Source organism: Ursus maritimus, unplaced genomic scaffold (assembly GCF_017311325.1).
Source record: "Ursus maritimus isolate PB19 unplaced genomic scaffold, ASM1731132v1 scaffold_5, whole genome shotgun sequence".
Lineage (NCBI taxonomy): Eukaryota > Metazoa > Chordata > Mammalia > Carnivora > Ursidae > Ursus > Ursus maritimus.
The window spans coordinates 38,822,940-38,841,518 of NW_024426663.1; the positions used below are offsets into that span (position 1 = coordinate 38,822,940).

At 34.4% G+C, this 18,579-nt stretch overlaps 1 protein-coding gene across 1 annotated transcript in view; it reads left to right on the top strand.

The window, feature by feature from the left end:
* SREK1IP1 (SREK1 interacting protein 1) overlaps positions 1-17,862 on the top strand; it is a 40,162-nt gene extending 22,300 nt beyond the window's left edge. Inside the window, exons 4-6 of the mRNA XM_008691671.2 lie at positions 231-374; positions 15,209-15,281; positions 17,555-17,862. Of these exons, the coding sequence (XP_008689893.1) occupies positions 231-374; positions 15,209-15,281; positions 17,555-17,744 (407 nt within the window). The 3' untranslated portion in view covers positions 17,745-17,862. The remainder of the gene's footprint in view (positions 1-230; positions 375-15,208; positions 15,282-17,554) is intronic.
* The last annotated feature ends 717 nt before the right edge of the window (positions 17,863-18,579 follow it).

Genomic DNA, 18,579 nt, shown 5'->3' on the forward strand with positions numbered 1-18,579 from the left:
TAGCCAAAAATGCTTATTAAATTAGAAGCCCTGATGAATAAAGGAAAAAGTTCTCTCTTGAGTGGTGCATTCAGGGAAAGCAAACTATCACCCACTGAATAATTGAAGTTTAAACATGACATTATTAAAATTGTAACTTGTTTCTTAACCATGAGGCAATAAACTAAAAATACATAATGTATATATTATTTTGTCATTCACATTTTTGTTTATTTGTTTGTTTTACTTAGCTGGTCACCTGACATTTGAATGCCGCAATTTTCTCCGAGTGGACCCCAAAAGGGATATAGTTTTGGATGTGAGCAGCACAAGCAGTGAAGAGAGTGATGAAGAGAATGAAGAACTGAATAAATTGCAGGCATTACAAGAAAAAAGTAAGTAATGCTTTTCTTTCCCTCCATCCTTTAAAAATGTTTCTAAATGTTCTGGTTATGATTATGTCATGTTTATCTGTTGTTCTATTGTACTTATCATTTAGATAGCTTGTGTATTTTATGTAAGAGGTACTGCCTAGATAAAGAAATAGGCTTTGAATATTCGAGGTACTTTGCCCAAAATCAAACAGCTGATCAGTGTTAGAACCAGGAGGCAAGTCTATTTCTGATTCCACAGCGCAGATTTTGTTGTTGTTGTTTTTCCATCACACTAACATGTGTCACAAAGTACAGAGTCTGATTTAAGACTTGGTTTCTAGACCTCTTTGGCCATTTTGTAGCATGTGACTTTCAGCAAGTCATTTAACCATTGTGAACTTTAATTTCCTTGTGGGATATCACAGAGAATTGGTTTGTCAAGTGACATTCATTCAAATCAGAGATGTTAACCACTAGCCAGGTTTACTAATAATTTCAAGTATATGCGTGATCATGACGCATGGGGAAAGCTGCAAGAGTTCTAGGACCACCAGTATAGCTCCCCAGGTATTTTCTTTCTCCTTCAGAACCCACTCTGGCCAAGATTTACATGAGGTTTCTTCATTACTTACCCCAAATTTAATCATGAAATATCTCAATTCTATATCCATATAGTTACATTTTCCAGGGAGCCATGCCTCATAAATCCATAAATCCCAGGATTATGTACCATAAACAGTCTTAGATAAATGAGCTACATCCTACTGTAATCAGTCTATAAATAAGGATTCTCTTTCCAACAACTTGATCATGGACCTCTAGCTTTCAGAACTGTGAGAAAGTAAATTTGTGTTAATTAAGCACAACACCTCCCTGCTCCCCACCCCATTCTCTAGTTAGCAAATACCATTGATTTGTTTCTAGGAGTTCTGTCATTAGCATGTTTACAGAAAGATTTGACTAAGTTACCTTTTTCCTCTCCTCCTCTCTCCTCAAAGAAAGAGAAGCTTACCTACCGTTTAACCATTTCTTTACCATCTTGTATATAAAATGGCCTGTCCTTGCAGTGGGGTTTTTAGGGATAAAATATAATGCTGTATGTGAAAATACTTTGTAAACTTCAAAATGCCAGATGGTAGATGTCACACAATGAAAATACAACTTATTTGAATATGGGTTTAGGCATGCAATGAGAAAGATATAAAAAAGTTAAAATCTTATTTTAGCTCATCAGAGAATAAACCATATACACTTTAAAACTTTTTAAGCTTTCCATATTACATCTGATGAAGGTAAATGAAGTCAAATGCCAGTGTAGTAGGACAAGCTGAGAAAGCAAGAGGAAGAGAGTCCTAAAAAGGGCAAACAAGACTTACATTACATACGAGTATATACAACTTCAGATACAAGATAGCGGCTTGGGTGTACACACTTGATTTTATTACCTACTGAAACACCACTGAAATGATAGTGGAAGAATTCTTTAAAAAAAAAACCATAAACACACAAAGACAAAGAAAATGAGATAGGAAGCAATAGTAACAAAATTTTAAAAAGCAGATGGGTTTAGGGATAATGAACTGCACACTTGAGAAAGCTCAGTCCTTTAATAGTAGGAAATCTGAGGAGTAACCTGATAGTATATACTTTAAAACTCCCTGAAATCTTGGTAGTGAATATCCTTAGGTACTTCTTTGAGGGCGTCTGTGAAGCTGAAAACAGAGGGATTAGTTAAAAATCTGAAGTAATCCCCTTCAGTTCTCTTTGCCTACTCTGTGATGGCTTCCCTCCATCACCGCAGCAGGCTACTACAGGTCTGTTTTCTAGACAGGGTACAACAAAGTGTCTTTAAGTTGGGACATACCAAACATGGATACAAACAGTAAGTTAAAGTACAGATAGAGAATGGCAAGAACCTTGCAGACATCTTCACCTATTTGGTTCCCAGACATATATCACTCAGGCAGAAGATTTGAAGATTCATCTCTGGGAGATCTGACTGTCGAAGGAAGGAAGGAAGGAAGGAAGGAAGGAAGGAAGGAAGGAAGGAAAGAAGGGAGGAAGGAAGGAAGATACTGACCTCAAGCATTCTTCAAGAACATGACATAGCCACATTACCAGCAGAGTTAAGATTTAGAAGTTTCATTTGCTCAAAGCTTGGTGTGAGCTTTTGAGACAATCAGGGAGCACTAAATTTCTGAGGAAAGACTCTCGTATGAAATATAGATACCAAAACCAACCAACCAACAAAACAACTTGAAGGACACAGAGTCTGTGCAGGGAGAAGAAAACAGAAATCATTAATACCAAGTTTTATAGAAAGATACACTACAGCACCCATGAAACAAGAATAAGATACTATAAAAAGAACAAAACAACAAAAGAACTTTTGGAAGTTAAAAAAAAAGCAGACAGTAAAAACTTGATAGAGATGGAAGCTAAAGTTAAATCTAACAAGCAAAACAAGAGAAAGAAAAAAAAAGATAAGACAATCAATAGTAGGAAATACTTCATTCAGATGAGCCCTAGAAGGAGAAAACAGAAGTAACTTCCAAAAGCTGAAGGACATTAGTTTCCAGATGAACGGGTTCAACAAGTACTAAGCACAGTGTTAGACCAACACAAAGGCACATTATTACACAACTTTGTGTCCTAGGAAACAAGGAGACTCCTAGTCCTATACTGTTTACAGCGTGGTGTTCTCCTACCTTAGAGTTGACCCAGTCTATTGGTTCTTCGCCTTTTTTCCCCCACCGCATCGATCTTGAAGGATAAAGTACACTCTCATGATGAATAGTGGTTTAGTCTATACATGATTTTTCAGTCAGAAAACCTGGGACAGGGGCGCCTGGGTGGCACAGCGGTTGGGCGTCTGCCTTCGGCTCAGGGCGTGATCCCGGCGTTGTGGGATCAAGCCCCACATCGGGCTCCTCCACTGTGAGCCTGCTTCTTCCTCTCCCACTCCCCCTGCTTGTGTTCCCTCTCTCGTTGGCTGTCTCTATCTCTGTTGAATAAATAAATAAAATCTTTAAAAAAGAAAGAGAGAAAGAGAGAAGGAGAGAGAGAGAGAGAGAGAAACAGAGAGAGAGAGAAAAGAGAGAAAAGAAAGAAAGAAAACAAACCTGGGACAAATCTTACCCTGGCAAGAAAGGGAGGAAGTTAACATACCATAATCACCAGGATAGGGAGTAGTTGGTAAAACTTCCTTGTTAGAATCAGCTTTCCCTTAACCTCACATTGAGAATGACTGACTCAATACAGTGCTTTTTTTTTCCCCCTTAAAAAGATACACTTCCCTACGGTCATTTAAAGGCTCATAACTTGTTTCCAAGTCTCATGGCTCCTACTCAGGGAAGTGCTTATTTCAGTATATCATTCAGATTACAAAAAGTATTATAAAAGGGGTCCATATTTATTTCATGGTCATCTAGTGGAAGCCCAGGGACCCCTACTCAAATAAACAATAAACTAGTTCCCAAATACAGGGAGGAAAGGAGTACAGAGGTTGTGGTTCTTAGTTCCATTGATAACTTTCTGATACTGCTGAGCATCTCTGATGGCGTGAGGATAAAACACGGACTTGCTGAGTGTGAATTCTCATGCCGCAGCCGTTAGTGGTACTGAGGGTTCCTGGAGTCCTTCTTTGGTTCTTAGAGGTGGGGAGCTCTTGTATCAACTCTCTTGAGTAAGTTAGGGGTTTGAATGGTTTAGGGGGATTTTTTTTAATGACAATAAAAATAGTGAGCCAGGAGAAAGCAAAGAATTTTTAGTGTACTTATGTTAATTAGTTGTTCTGCTTTTATGAAATAGAGACATGAAAGGGAAGAGAGCTAAATGTCACCAAGTAAAGTCAAAATTTATTTTTGTGTAAGTTATATTCTTTCTTCTGTTTACATTTTTTTCTACTATATTGTATATTTTTCAATGTATTTAATATACTTAAGGAACTAAAAAAATAATCTTTCATTTAAAACAAACAAAAGTCTAAATGACAAATACATCAGTTTTTGACACAAATAAGAAAATGCGAGAGTAGGACTTGACATGGATGGGAACAAGCATTGTTGTCTTATGTATAGTACAACAACCTGCAACCCATGCAGCCTTATAAAATTGTGTTTACAAGTGCTGTGAACAGGGAAAGATTGAATAATCCACATATAACGAGGATTATACGATCTTACTGACTCACTGTGTGTGTTTGTGTGTGAACATGCTTATTGTTGAGTGACACTACAATGCTTTAGGAAGCTTGTTAAGGTTTTAAAGTGTGTTTTGAACTTGCTGAAGAAACTTGGCTTTGGATTTGTACATGATAGTAGCAAATATCTGAAGTCCTAGTTATGTTATAGTATGTAGAAAGCCAAGGTAAAAGGATTTCACCGCTTACAAAGGACCCAAGAAATTCAAGACTATGGGGTTTTTTTCCTCATTCTATTTTATGTAGTGTTATTTAATATTAATCAACTATTTCCCTGTAATCAGGAGGTAGTCTTCTTGTCATATCTCATCCCGTAATATTTTATGATATTCTTTTAGTTTAGTCCAGAAAAGAAATGTTGTATTTTGGCGTTTTGGGGGTTTGGGCTTAGTTTGATGTTTTGGTTTGGTTTGGTTTGTTTAAGAAAGTTTTATGTTAAATTCATACTTGATATTATTTAAAGATGGTTGATACTGAATGCTGCCCAGGAGAAAATGCCAAAATCAGGTATTTGCATGTTAGTATAATTGTGTCTCTTGTTCCCCTTTAGTAACTGCTAGAATCAGATTCAAGCAAATGATTTAAAATGGTGGTTTCAAGCTTCATAAAGATACGGCTTAAATGAGTCCATAGCATAATGGGAATAAAACCTGTATTTCGCTCAAAATGTACTTTTCATAAGAAAGCTACAAAAGGTATTTGCTAAGTAGTTGATTAGAAGTCGCCGAAGTGAATGGAAATTGAGATGAATGGATCTAGGTTTGAAACTACTTAATCGGGTATTTAAAAGCAACTGGAGTAGCTACAAACCTGGTGGCATACACAACAAAGATCTAGTGGCTGAGTCTGCTGGTTCTTTCATGTTATCCCAAAGTGGTCTCTAAGACACTGGATCATATCCTCTGACTCCTGTATGCTACACAAGAGATCACCACTCTTGCTGAACACTAGAAAAGGTAAGTAGTAAAGTACATAGGGGTTTTTTGCCTTCAATTTTGTACTCCAAAGGTTGATTGTATCATTTTCCAAGAAAATACTGTTTTGAAAAAACTCAGATTCTTTTCCTTATGCCTATAATGTTTCAATATCCTGTCTCAGAAGGCACTTAAATAAATAGAAGTGAAATCATTTTAAGAGTGGTAGCATAGAAACACTGAACTGTCTAAATCAAACTTTTGTCTTCAGTGCTTGAATACTTATATACTATTGTTGTCAATACTGCCAGGAAAAAAGATTTCTTGAATTCTAGAATTATTTTGTTTTTATTAGAACTAATTTTTCTGTGTAACCTAGTCACTGGACTCCTTATCCATCATTCCTAAGTGGAAGTGGTTATTTTTCCCCATAGCTACTTATTTGCTTGGTTGCTTATAACTTTGCAGAGGGGCATGTTTGCAGTAGTCATTCTGAACTTAGAGATACAAAAAAAATCTCAAGAGAAAGCTAACGTGACTATTTTAATGTCCGGTCAAGTCAATTTCAAAACAAAGAATATAACTAGGGATGAAGACAGTTTCTTTGTAATGATAAAAGTGTTAGTGCAGAGGACATATAAATACTAAGTGGTTATGCACCTAATAACAAATTCAAACTATATGAAACAAACTGCTAGAACTACCAGGGAAAATCCTTGTGGATAAATAAATCCACAATTATAGTTGGAGATTTCAGCATTCCTCTCTCAGTAATTGATGGAGCAGTCAGACTGTAAATCAGAAAGAATATATAAGACTTGGATAACACTGTCAACCAACTTGACCTGTTCAATACAGAACACATGACCCAACAACAGCAGAATATACATTTGTTTTCAAGAGCGCATAGAACATTTACCTAGATAGACCTTATTGTGTGCTATAAAACAAGTCTTAATACTTTTTAAAGGAATCCCATTATGCAAATTATGTTCTCTAGCCACAAGGGAATTAAGTTAGGAATTTAGTAACACCTTCCTACAAAAGTACCCAATATATAATCTAACATATTTCTAAATAACCCATTGGGTCAAAGAAAAAAGGCAAAAGGAAATTAGTATTTTGAGCTGAATGAGCAAAAACACAACGTAATATTTATGGGATGTTCTTAAAGCAGCACTTAAAGTCAAATTTACAGCACTAAATTCCTGCATTCGAAAAGAAGAAATGTCTCAAATTTATAACTTAACCTGTGCCTTAAACACTAGAAAAAAAAAAGAGTAATGAAACCCAAAGTAAGCTGAAGAAAGAAAATAAAAAAGATCAGAGATGAAATCACTGAAATGGAAAATAGGAAAACAATAGAGGAAATTAGTAAAATCAAAAACTGGTCCTTTGAGAAGATCTATAAAATTGAAAAATTGCTCTCTGAACTGATCAGGTAAAAATCAAAACAAAACAAAACAAAAAACCCCAGTATCAGAAATGAAAGAAATGACAACACTACAAATTATACAGGTATTAAAATAAGAGAATATTGTGAAAAACCTTATGCCAATAAATTGGACAACTTAGATAAAATGGACAATTACTTGAAACATGCAAACTACCAAAACCCTTTGAAGAAGAAATAAACTGAATGGCTTGCATCTATTAAGTTAAATGTTTAGAAAACAACTTTCAACAAAGAAAACTCCATAGCTGAATGGCTTCTCTCTTAATTCTCCCAGATGTTGAAGGAGAAATAATACCATTTCTACATAAAATCTTAAAAATTGAAGAGGAGGGAATATTTTCCAACTCAAAATATAAGATCAGCATTCCCCTGGTAACACTACAAGTAAAGACTCCTACAAATACAGGCACAAACAGAATTTTAAGCAATTAAAAGAATTTTAGCAAATCAAGTCCAACAATATGTGAAAAGGATGTTATGACCAAGTGGTGTTTATACCAGTAGTATAAGATTTGTTTCAATTCAAACCCAGCCAGTGTAATTCACCATTTTTAATAGCTCTTTAAAAAAGAATACCTATTTGGTAATCACAATATTTTAAGAAATTATATAAGGAAGTCCACTGTCCGTTTTTGATGAAAATGCTCAGCAAACTAGGAAGAGAACTTTATCGACTATAAAAAACTGGAAGATTACATAATACCTAATGGTGAAAGACTGAATGTTTCCATACCATAAGAAACAAAGCAAAGATGTCCACTCCTACCACTTTTATTCAACATTGTAGTGGAGAATCCAGCCACACAATAAGACAAGAAAAATCAAAGGCATCCAGATTGGAAAGGAAAGAGTAAAAACTATTTATTGATGACTTGGTCCTCTATATAGAAATCTTGTAGAATCTACAAAAAAAACTTGTAGAAACTAATAACCTAAGAACAAAGTTTAGTAAAGTTGAAGGATACAAGATTGATGAATGGGCACAAAATCAATTTTATTTCTGTATTGTGACAATAAACAATCAAAAACTGAAATTTTAAAAATACCTTTTATGACAGCATTAAAAATGTAAAATACTTAGGGATAAACTGACAGAAAATGTGTAAGCCTGGAACATATAAAACATTGCTGAGGGAAATTAAAGAAATGAATGAATCAAAAGATAGACCATATTCGTGGAAAGAAGATTCAGTCTTTTTAAGATGTCAGTTCTCTCATTGAACACTACACCACAAACTAATGATGTACTATATGTTGGCTAATTGAATTTTTAAAAAAAGTTCTCCCCAGCCTGATTTATAGATTCAAACTAATCACAATCAGAATTCTAGTAGATTATTTTAGAAATTGACAAGCCACTTTTAAAGGTCTTGTGGAAGTGTAAAGAACCTAGAATAGCTAAAATACTTTGAAAAAGAGTAATAAAGTTGGAGGACTAGCACAATCTAATTTCAGGGCTTAGTGTAAAGCTACAAGTAATTAAACCAGTGTGGTATTGATGGAAGGATAGATCAATCCATGGAACAGAACGGACCCATACATTTATGGCCAATTGATTTTTTTAAACTTTTTATTTTCAGAGAATTGTAGATTCACATGCAGCTATAAGCAATAATACAGAGAGTACTTGGTACTCTTTATCCGGTTTCCCTCAGTGGTAACATTTTCCAAAATTGTAGTACAATGTCACAACCAGGATTCTGACATTGTAGAGTCAAGATAAACAATATTTCTGTCACTACAAGGTTCACTCATATTGCCTTTTTTTAAAGCCACACCCACTTCCCTCTTGCCTTTAACTACCTTCTTAATTTCTGGCAACCCAAAATTTGCCATTTCTATAATATAATTTCAAAAATATTTCATAAATGGATTCATATAGTATATAATCTTTTTGTATGAGCTTTTTCCACTAGGTATAATTCTGTGGAGATGCACTCAGGTTGCCGCATATTTCAAGTTTGTTTCTTTTTATTGTTGAATAGTAAATAATTTAAGTCCATGATCCTTTTTGAGTTAATTTTTGTATAAGTTGAGAAACTTAAGCAAAGTTTTAGTCTGTTGCTTAAAGATAACCAATTGTTCCAGTACTCTTTGTTGGAAAGCTGTCTTTCCTCCATTGAATTGCTCTTGCATTTTTGCCAAATATCAGCTGGTCATATTTGTGCAGGTTTGTTTCTAAGTTCTGTCTTCTGTTCCATTGATCTGTGTGTCTTTTCTTCCACCACCATCCGCCACACAGTCTTGATTAACATAGCTGTATAATAAGTCTTACAATTGAATAGACTGATTCTTCCCACTTTATTCTTATCCAGAGTTGTTTTAACTATTCTCTATTCTTTCCATATAAATTTTAGGATAATGTCTATATCTACCAAGAAATCTTGTTGAGATTTTGATAGGAATTGCATTAAATATATGTATCAATTTAGGGAGAATTGGCATCTTTACTATGTTGAGTCTTCCAGTCCATGAACATGATCTGTCTCTCCATTTATTTAGATCTTTGATTTCTTTACTCAGCATTGTGTCATTTTCAGCATAAAATCCTGTACATGTTTTGTTAGTTTTATATCTATAAATATTTCTTTTTAAAAAATAATTATAAATGGTCTATTCTGAACTTTGTTGTCTTTGTGTTTATTTCATAGAAATGCGATTCCTTTGTGTATGTTTATCTTTATACTTGCTGAACTCACTTATTTCTGAGAGTTTTTTTGTAGGCTCCTTGGGATTTTCTATGTAAACCAGCATATCGTCTGCAAATAGGAATGGTTTTACTTATTTCCTTTTGATTTGTAAATCTTGTTTTTTGTTTTTTGCTTTATTGCCATACCTAGAACTTATTGCACTGTGTTGAGAAAGAGTGGTGAGAGGTGACATTCTTACCTGGATTCTAATCCTAGAGGGCAAAAGCATTTATACTTCCACCATTAAGTATAATGTTAGCTCCAAGTTGTATGTAGTTGCTCTTTATCAAGTTGAGAAAGATTCTATTCCAGTTTTTTCTCAGAGTATTTATTATGGAATCATTGTCAGATTTTGCAAAAAGCATTTTGTGCATTAATCAGTATGATATTATGATTTTTCCTTAGCTTGTTAATATGGTAGATCATATTATTGATTTTTGAAAACTGAACCAGCCTTGCATCCCTGAGTCCTGTTTGCTAATATTTTGTTCAGGATTTTTCCTTCTATATTCATGAAACATTTTGGTATATAGTTTTCTTGTTTAGTACTGTTTCAGTCTGATTTTGGTATCAGAGTAACAGTGACACATAGAATATTGAGATTTAATTTTCATCTATTTTTTGGAAAGATTGCATAAGATTTGTATAAAAGTGGTGTTAATTTTTCTTAAATGTTCGGTAGAGTTCTTTTTGGAAGTTTTTAAATTACAAATTCAATTTCCTTAATAGCTAAAGGGTTATTGAAAAAATCTATTTCATGTGAGATGAGTTGTGGCAGTTTGTTTTTTGAGAAAGGGGTCCATGTTGTCTAAGTTGCCAGATTTATTTCATTTATCCTTTCGATGTATACAAGGTCTGCGCCGATATCCCTTTTTTCATTCCTGACACTGTTAATTTGTGTCTTTTTTTTCTTTCACATTTTGCTAGAGATTTGTCAGGTTTATGATTTAGCTCCTTATTTTATTCTTTTTCTCTAATTTTTTTTCTGTTTTCAATTTCATTAATTCTTGTGCTTTATTATTTTCTTCCTCCTACTAGATTTGCCTTTATCTAGCTTTCTCCCCCTAGGTTCTTGAGATTCAAGCTTAGGTATTATTAATTTGAGACTTTTCTTCATTTCTCTTGTAAGCATTTAGTCCTATAAATTTTCCTGTCAGCACTGCTTTACTGTGTTACACAAATTTTGATATACTTCACTTTCATTCAGTTCAGTGTGTTTTGTTTTCCTTGAGACTTCTTCTTTGCCCACTGGATTACTTAAAAGTGTTGTTTTGTTTCCAAGTGTTTGGAAATTTTCCTGTTATCTTTCATTTCCTGATTTCTTATTTGAATCCATTATGGACAGAGACTTAACTTCGTATATGTTCAATTCTTTTAAAGTTTGTTAAGATTTGCTTTATGACCCAGGGTATATTCTATCTTGGTCTATGTTCTGTAGGCCTTGGGAAGAAATGTATATTCTACTCTTGTTGGCTGGAGTGTTTTTTAAATATTGTTTAGATTCTGTTGGTTGATGGTGTTGTTGAGTTCTCTATTCTTGCTGACTTTGTGTATAGTATCTATTAACTGATGAGAGAGAGATGTTGCCATCGTAGATTTGTCTGTTTCTCCTTGCAGGTCTATCAGTTTTCGCTTCATGTACTTTTAGCTCTGTTATTTGGTGCATACACATTTCGGATATGTCTTGTTGGTGAGTCGAAACTTTTATCATTATATTATGCGTCTTACTCTCACTGGTAATTTTCTTTGTTCTGAAGTCTGTTTTATCTGCTATCAATATAGCTACTCTGGCTTTTCTTTGGTATTGTTTGTTTGATGTATCATTTCTATCCTTTTATTTTCAGTGTGTCTATAATTGTATTTGAGGTGGGAGTCTTGTAGACAGTATGGATGGATGGATTGTAGTTTTCAATCCACTCTGCCGATTTCTTTTGATTGGTATTTTTTTACATTGATTATTTATATGTTTGGGCTAATTCTGCCATTTTATTATTTGTTTTCTGTTTATTCTGTTTTTCATTCTTATTTTTCATTCTTGTTGTTTTTTTTTTCCCCTGCCTTCCTGTGGGTTACTTGAATATCTTTTAGGATTATTTCTAATGCTTTGATTTAGCTATAGTGTCACTTGAACATTTGTAGAATTGTATTTTGATTTATCTGTAGTGTCTTCGACTATGTCCATAGTGTTTTTAAATTTTTCTATGTTTTTTTTTTTTAAAGATTTTATTTATTTATTTGACAGAGAGAGAGAGACAGCCAGCGAGAGAGGGAACACAGGCGGGGGAGTGGGAGAGGAACAAGCAAGCTCCCAGAGCAGGAGCCTGATGTGGGGGTCGATCCCAGGACTCTGGGATCACGCCCTGCACCGAAGGCAGACGCTTAACGACTGAGCCACCGAGGTGCCCCTCTATGGTGTTTTGTGTAACAATTTTTGGTGGTTGCTCTAGGTATTATGTATACATGATTAATCACAGTCTACTGGTATTATCATCTTACCAATTCAAGGGAAGAGTAGAAACCATGCCTCCCTTTTTGTCCCTTTATCCTCTCCCCTTTATAATACCGTTGTCCTAAATATGTTCTCTACATACATTTAGAACCATATGAGACAGTGGTATAGTTTTTGCTTCCACCATCAAACATAATTTAGGAACTCAAGAGAAGGGAAGCCTATTGTACTTATGTTTTTGCTTACTATGTTATTCCTTCTCAATGTTCCAGCGTTGTTTCTTTTATCATTTCCTTTCCATTTAGAGAACTTCCTTTAGCCATTCTTTTAGGGTCTGTCTGCTGGTAACATATTCTTTTACTTTTTCCCTTTCTGAGTATGTCTTGATTTCTCCTTCATTCCTGAAGAATATTTTTACTGGGTGGAGGATTCCAGGTTGACATTTCTTTCAGCACTTAGAAAATGCAGTGCCTGGGGCACCTGGGTGGCACAGCGGTTAAGCGTCTGCCTTCGGCTCAGGGCGTGATCCCGGCGTTATGGGATCGAGCCCCACATCAGGCTCTTCTGCTGGGAGCCTGCTTCTTCCTCTCCCACTCCCCCTGCTTGTGTTCCCTCTCTCGCTGGCTGTCTCTATCTCTGTCGAATAAATAAATAGAATCTTTAAAAAAAAGAAAGAAAGAAAATGCGGTGCCACTTACTTCTAGCTTCGATGCTTTCTAATAAGAAATCTGCTTCCATTCTAACTGTTTCACTCACATAAGTAATGTATTATTTTTCTCTGCCTACTTTCAAGATTTTTTTCCATTAGTTTTCAAAGGTTAAATTGTCGTATGTCTTGATATGGATTTCTTTGGGTTTATCCTGTTCGGGATTCACTCAGCATCTTGAGTCTGTAAGTTTATGTTCCTTGCTAAATTTGGAAGTTTTCAGCTATTATTTTTTCAAGTACTTTTTAAGCCCCTCCTTCTTTATACTCTCCTTCCAGGACTCCAAGTGACATAAATATTGTATCTTTTGTTACTGACCCCTAGATTCCCCAGTCTCTTTTCTTTAAATCTGTTTCCTTTCCATTGCTCAAATTGGGTGATTTCTGTTGTTATGCTCTCCCATTCAGTGATATTTTTCTTAAGTGCTCGGCAATCTGCTATTGAGTCCATTCACTGAGTATTTTAATTCCATTTATTGTATTTTTAGTTCTAAAAATTCTATTTTGTTCTTCTTTGTATTTTCAGTTTCTTTGAGGCTTTCACGTATTTTCCTTTGTTTCCAGCATCTCGTTATTGTTCATAGAAACATTTTTATAACAGCTGCTTTAAAATCTTTTTCAGATTATTTTAATATCCCTCTCATTATGGCGTTGTCATATTCATTGACATTCCCCACCTAGCCTCTGCTGACATGGGCAGGGCAGGGCAGGTTAGGTTCAAGTTTTTTCTGTGGTGTTTGACTTCAGTAGGGCAGTTATTATCTACCAGCTACCTGTCTCTAGGCTGTCCCTGTTTTGGTCCTTTGGCTAAAGAAATAAGGCTTTTGTTGGGGCATTTTTTTCTGTACCTGTTGACATTGCCAGGTTGCCTGCTTCTTCAGCTCCAGGTCTGGGCTATAGGAAGCAAGAATCCAGGGAACTCACTACTGTGTCATTCTGTGGGTTTCAAGATCCTTAGCTGGTCTGTCTTATTTCTACTTTTCAGTTTTTTATGTTTGTTTTTTTTTTTTTTAATGTCTGGTATTTTTAGTTGAGCTTAACTGGGAGAAATAGGAAAAATACACTTACTTCATCTTCCCAGAAGCAGAAGTCTAATTGATTTTTGTTTCTATCCAACTGGTTTTTTACATAGGTGAAATAAGTTGCAAACTATTATGTATGCCATTGTATTTATATACCATATAAAATACCCTATATCCATCTTTCAAAAGAGAGAAAAACTTGGGACTTATATGTAACTATTTTACATAAGTGATTGTATACGCATATTGGGTTATTAAAGAGTAAGCGTAGAAGAAAACACACCAAGTTGCATATTTTAGAAACAGGTTAGAGAATAATATATATCCTTTCCTTCAGGGACACTGATGACATAAATAATAGATCTATTGTTATTGTCCTGGGATCCTAACATCATGATCTTAGAATCCCATGATGCTAAGTTTGTTTGAAAAAGAAAAATTTAAAAACCTGTATTTAAGGGGCACCTGGCTGGCTCAGTCAGTAGAGCATGCAAGATCAACCCTCTTTACCTCAGGGTTGTGAGTTCATGCCCCATGCTGGGCGTGGCATCTACTTAAAAAGAAGGAGAGAAAGAGAGAGAAAAGGAAGGAAAGGAAGGGGAAAAAGGAAGGGAAGGAAGAAAAGAACAATTGTATCTGATTGTATTGTTTTGTTTTTTAAGACCTGAAATGCTACCCACCAAATTGTTGACATTGATTCGTTGTAGGAATTAATACTGGAGTACATGAATTTTTTACTCAATGTACCTAGCAGTGATTGAAATTGTTATAAAAAGCATATAATATTTTTAAAAGCTTCTTAATAAATAAAAATAATTAATGGACCTCAAGGGTATTAAGCTAAGTTAAATAAGACAGAGAAAGACAAACACTGTATGATTTCACTTATATGTGAAATATAAAAAATAAACAAAAAAGCCAAGCTCATAGATTCAGAGAAGAGATTTGTGGTTGTTAGAGGCAGGTGATAAGGGTGGTCAAAAGGTACAAACTTCCAACTATAAAATAAATAAGTCATGGGGATTTAATGTGCAGCATGTTGACTATAGTTAATAGTACTGTATTATATATTTGGAACTTGCTAGGAGAGTAGATCTTAAAAGTGCTCATTACGAGAAAAAAAATTTGGGGTAACTGTGTAACATGGTGATAGATGTTAACTATACTTACAGTGATTATTTTGTAATGTATACAAATATCAAACCATTATGTTGTACGCCTGAAAGTAATATAATATTATTTGTCAATTATACCTCAATTAAAAAAAAACTATCAAGAAAGGAGAAATTGTTACAAGAAAAGTGCAATATCCTAACCAATGAAATTCATCAGCCAACAACCAAAATCAAAAAAATGTATACATACCATATCAGTATGTAGATTCATGGTATCCTGATTCTTTCCCCTCAACACACAGGAGTAAATGAAGAAGAAGAGAAGAAAAAAGCAAAAAGCAAAGAGAAAATCAAGTTGAAAAAAAAAAGGAAAAGGTATTTTTTAACATCATTGTTTTTTAAAAGCAGGACTGTGAATCCAGGATGGATTATAAAATTTTATTTTTTGTGTGTTGTCAATTTTTTTCTAAATGGGAATTAGATAATCAGTTGTTTCAGTAAAATAACAAAGTCAGGAATCAAACATAAAGTTGATACTCAGCCACCTTTTTTTTTTTTTTGGAGCAAATTAAGGTATAAATAAATAATAGCTACCCTCCCTTCTTCTATGTGTTCTAGAATTTTGAGTTTAAAACATCAGCCAGGCTTTTAATTGGATGATTTCTAAATTCTTTACATATATATTTTATCCTAAAAGTTGAAGCTTAATATTTGTATTCTCAAAATATCATTGCCATGGCTACAAAATTAAGTTAGTAATATGATTTATATACTCACGATGCTGAAAATTCCTTTAGGGCTTTCACAACCCTTGTCAGCCACCTATGAATTTTTAATATTAACTCTTTTAACAACTAACTGGTTAAAGAAGTTGATCAAAAGAAATAAGAAGCAGTTTCTTTTATGGTAAATGAGTGCAGTTTCACTTATACTAGAATAAATGTATACAGACAGACTTTTTTTAAGGCCCTTGACAGTGGTAATGTCTGGCTTGGACCCTACTTCTCTAACAGAGTAGGTTCTGCAAGTCAGGTGTTACTTCATAGAGCATTTAATATGTACATTTTAACACCTCAGCTACTTTATAAATTGGAACAGTTTGTTTTCTCTCAAGTGTTGGGAGTTAAATAATCTTAAGCATGAAAACTAACAGGAAGGTAGAGCTCAGTGTGTTTTATAGTCTGACTCGTGTATTGTTGAATCATTTGTATGAGCACAGCGAGATGGGTTGCTTATAGGAAAAATGAAATTATCTATTTTCTTCCAAATTCCAATATACTTGTTTTATTGTAACAGATTATTTATTCAAGAATGGGGTCTCACAGACCTCAGACAGGGCCTGAAATTACGTGAACTTTTCTGGGCATACTTAGCAGAGATTTTGCCACCTAATGGAATTGTTGTGTGTAAGTCTAACACTGTACCTTAAAAATGAGCATCCAGGACTAAAAAGCCAAAGAAAAATGAACGGGCAAAGAAGCTCTAGTCAGAATCCAAAAGTCAAGCAGGGGCTTTAAAACAGGAAAAGCGTTGACAATAACAGAGTCGAAGAGGGAACGAGAGAATCCATGAGAAAATAAGCCCAGGAAAACAGCCAAAAGTCCAAGTAAAATAGACAAGATGGAGAAAGGAGTACAGCATTACAGAAACAAGGGAAAACTCAGAGTTCCTAAACAGGGTTCGTGTAGCACGCTACAGACCCAGACTTATAGTCTCACACATGTGTTTTTTTTCCTCTGTCAAGTTTTCTTAGTTTGGGCTCTAGCTTCTAGTGGTGAGATAACTCAACTATCTCTTGAGATGTCTTTTTTAGATTTTAAATTGACTCAGTTTCTGTCTTGTCACACATTTAGAGTCTGGGCAGATTGTCGTATACCTGTTTATATGACACCTTAAGAGATGGCTTCTCTGTTTCTTATTACTTTTTTTTTTCTCATAGTAGAGGAAGGAATTCTATAGTTCTTCCCCCCTAATTTTTTTATTAGAGTAATATTAGAAAAATGAAGAATAATGCTAAATCATCCTCATTCATTTATATTCATGTAAACGCATCTTTTTCACATCTAGTGAAAGTGACTTTGGAATGCAAGTGCTCATCTGTATCACTCTGCATCTAGAAGATTCAAGTGTTCTAAATTGAAAAATCAGAAGAATTAACAAAAGTGCCTTTATTTTGCTAATTTTCAGCTTTCACCCATTGATACCGAGGTACAATTACCGCCCTTTTAACATAATTGTGTCTTCTTGTAGCTCTTTTAAGAGACTCCGGTAACAAGTTATTGCATATGGGAATGAATTGTATATATAATAAAGGCTTGGTAAATGACACTTTGCTTACCTTATAAGATTTTGAAGGGTATGACAGGATGAAAAACTGAAAATCACAGAAAAATCATTATAGCCTTACTGAGTTTAAAACTTATTACTAGAGTTGAGCAGAATAGAGTTACTTGTCAGTTTCTGTGGCCAAGGAGCAAACATTCCAAAGTCAGTATATTAAGAGAATACAAATATATAAAGCACATTTTGAGTTTCTTTGTTTATACCCCACCTTGCTCCAGGAATGATTTAAGACGGTTAAAATCTCATTTAAAATTACCTATCAGCCATAAATGCAATTATCAGTCAGTATGTATTATTACCCATAGGTCTTATTCATCCAGTTCCACTGAAGAGGACACTTCAAAGCAAAAGAAACAAAAATATCAGAAGAAAGAAAAGAAAAAAGAAAAAAAGAATAAGTCAAAAAGGGGGAAACATCACAAAAAGGAAAAAAAGAAGAGAAAAAAGGAAAAGCATTCTTCCACCCCTAATCCTTCTGAGATCTCCAAAAAGTAACTGAATCTTCGGCCTAAGCCATTAAATTTTAAAATTTGGTTTTGAAAATTATCTGACCTTCCTTGGAATTTGCTATATATATATAATTATGCTTTGCAATAAATCAGAGCCTTTTCCATATAGACATTTTTTTTCATATATGGGACCATCGTCATCTGGCAATATATTTTTAATGTGCTGACTCTGAAGTATTGAATCAGTCTTATTACTTGGTAGCCATGCCCCAAGTATGGATATTTGTACATGCAAAACACATCATTTTTGGTATTCATGACTCTCTGTCTGACTAGTGTTATTACTTCATAAGTTGATTGTAAATGGCTTTACTACGGTCAACACAGGTAATCTACCTAGCACTTAATGAGTGTTTGCTGAATCAAGTGTGCGCCTTCCAGTGATAAAGTGAGGTAGGGGATAATGCTTTGCTCTTGACTCTGAAAAATTTAATAACTTTATATCCTATGATAATATATAAAGATAGTGAAAATTTTCACTGTTGTTTTTAAATCTCAAACCTTTTTTGGATGTCATAAGAGATGAAGCTGCTTTATTGGTTTTAACTAGGACATTTGAAATGAATGGTGTTGGCAGGAAGATGATGATGAAAATACGTATAAGGAATTTTTACTGTTACATGAAACACAGAGTTTCTAGTACCTGCCTCCTCTGTTATTGTAACAATTACAATTTTTTTCCTTGTTTAAAAAGGCAAGTGTAGTTCAGCCTCATAGAGATGACGCTGTGTTGGGTAGAATTTTTAGGATAGACTCCTGGGTTGTTTTACAAATGTGCCATATTGGCATCTCTTCCAGTGATACCTCAAACACAGAACTTT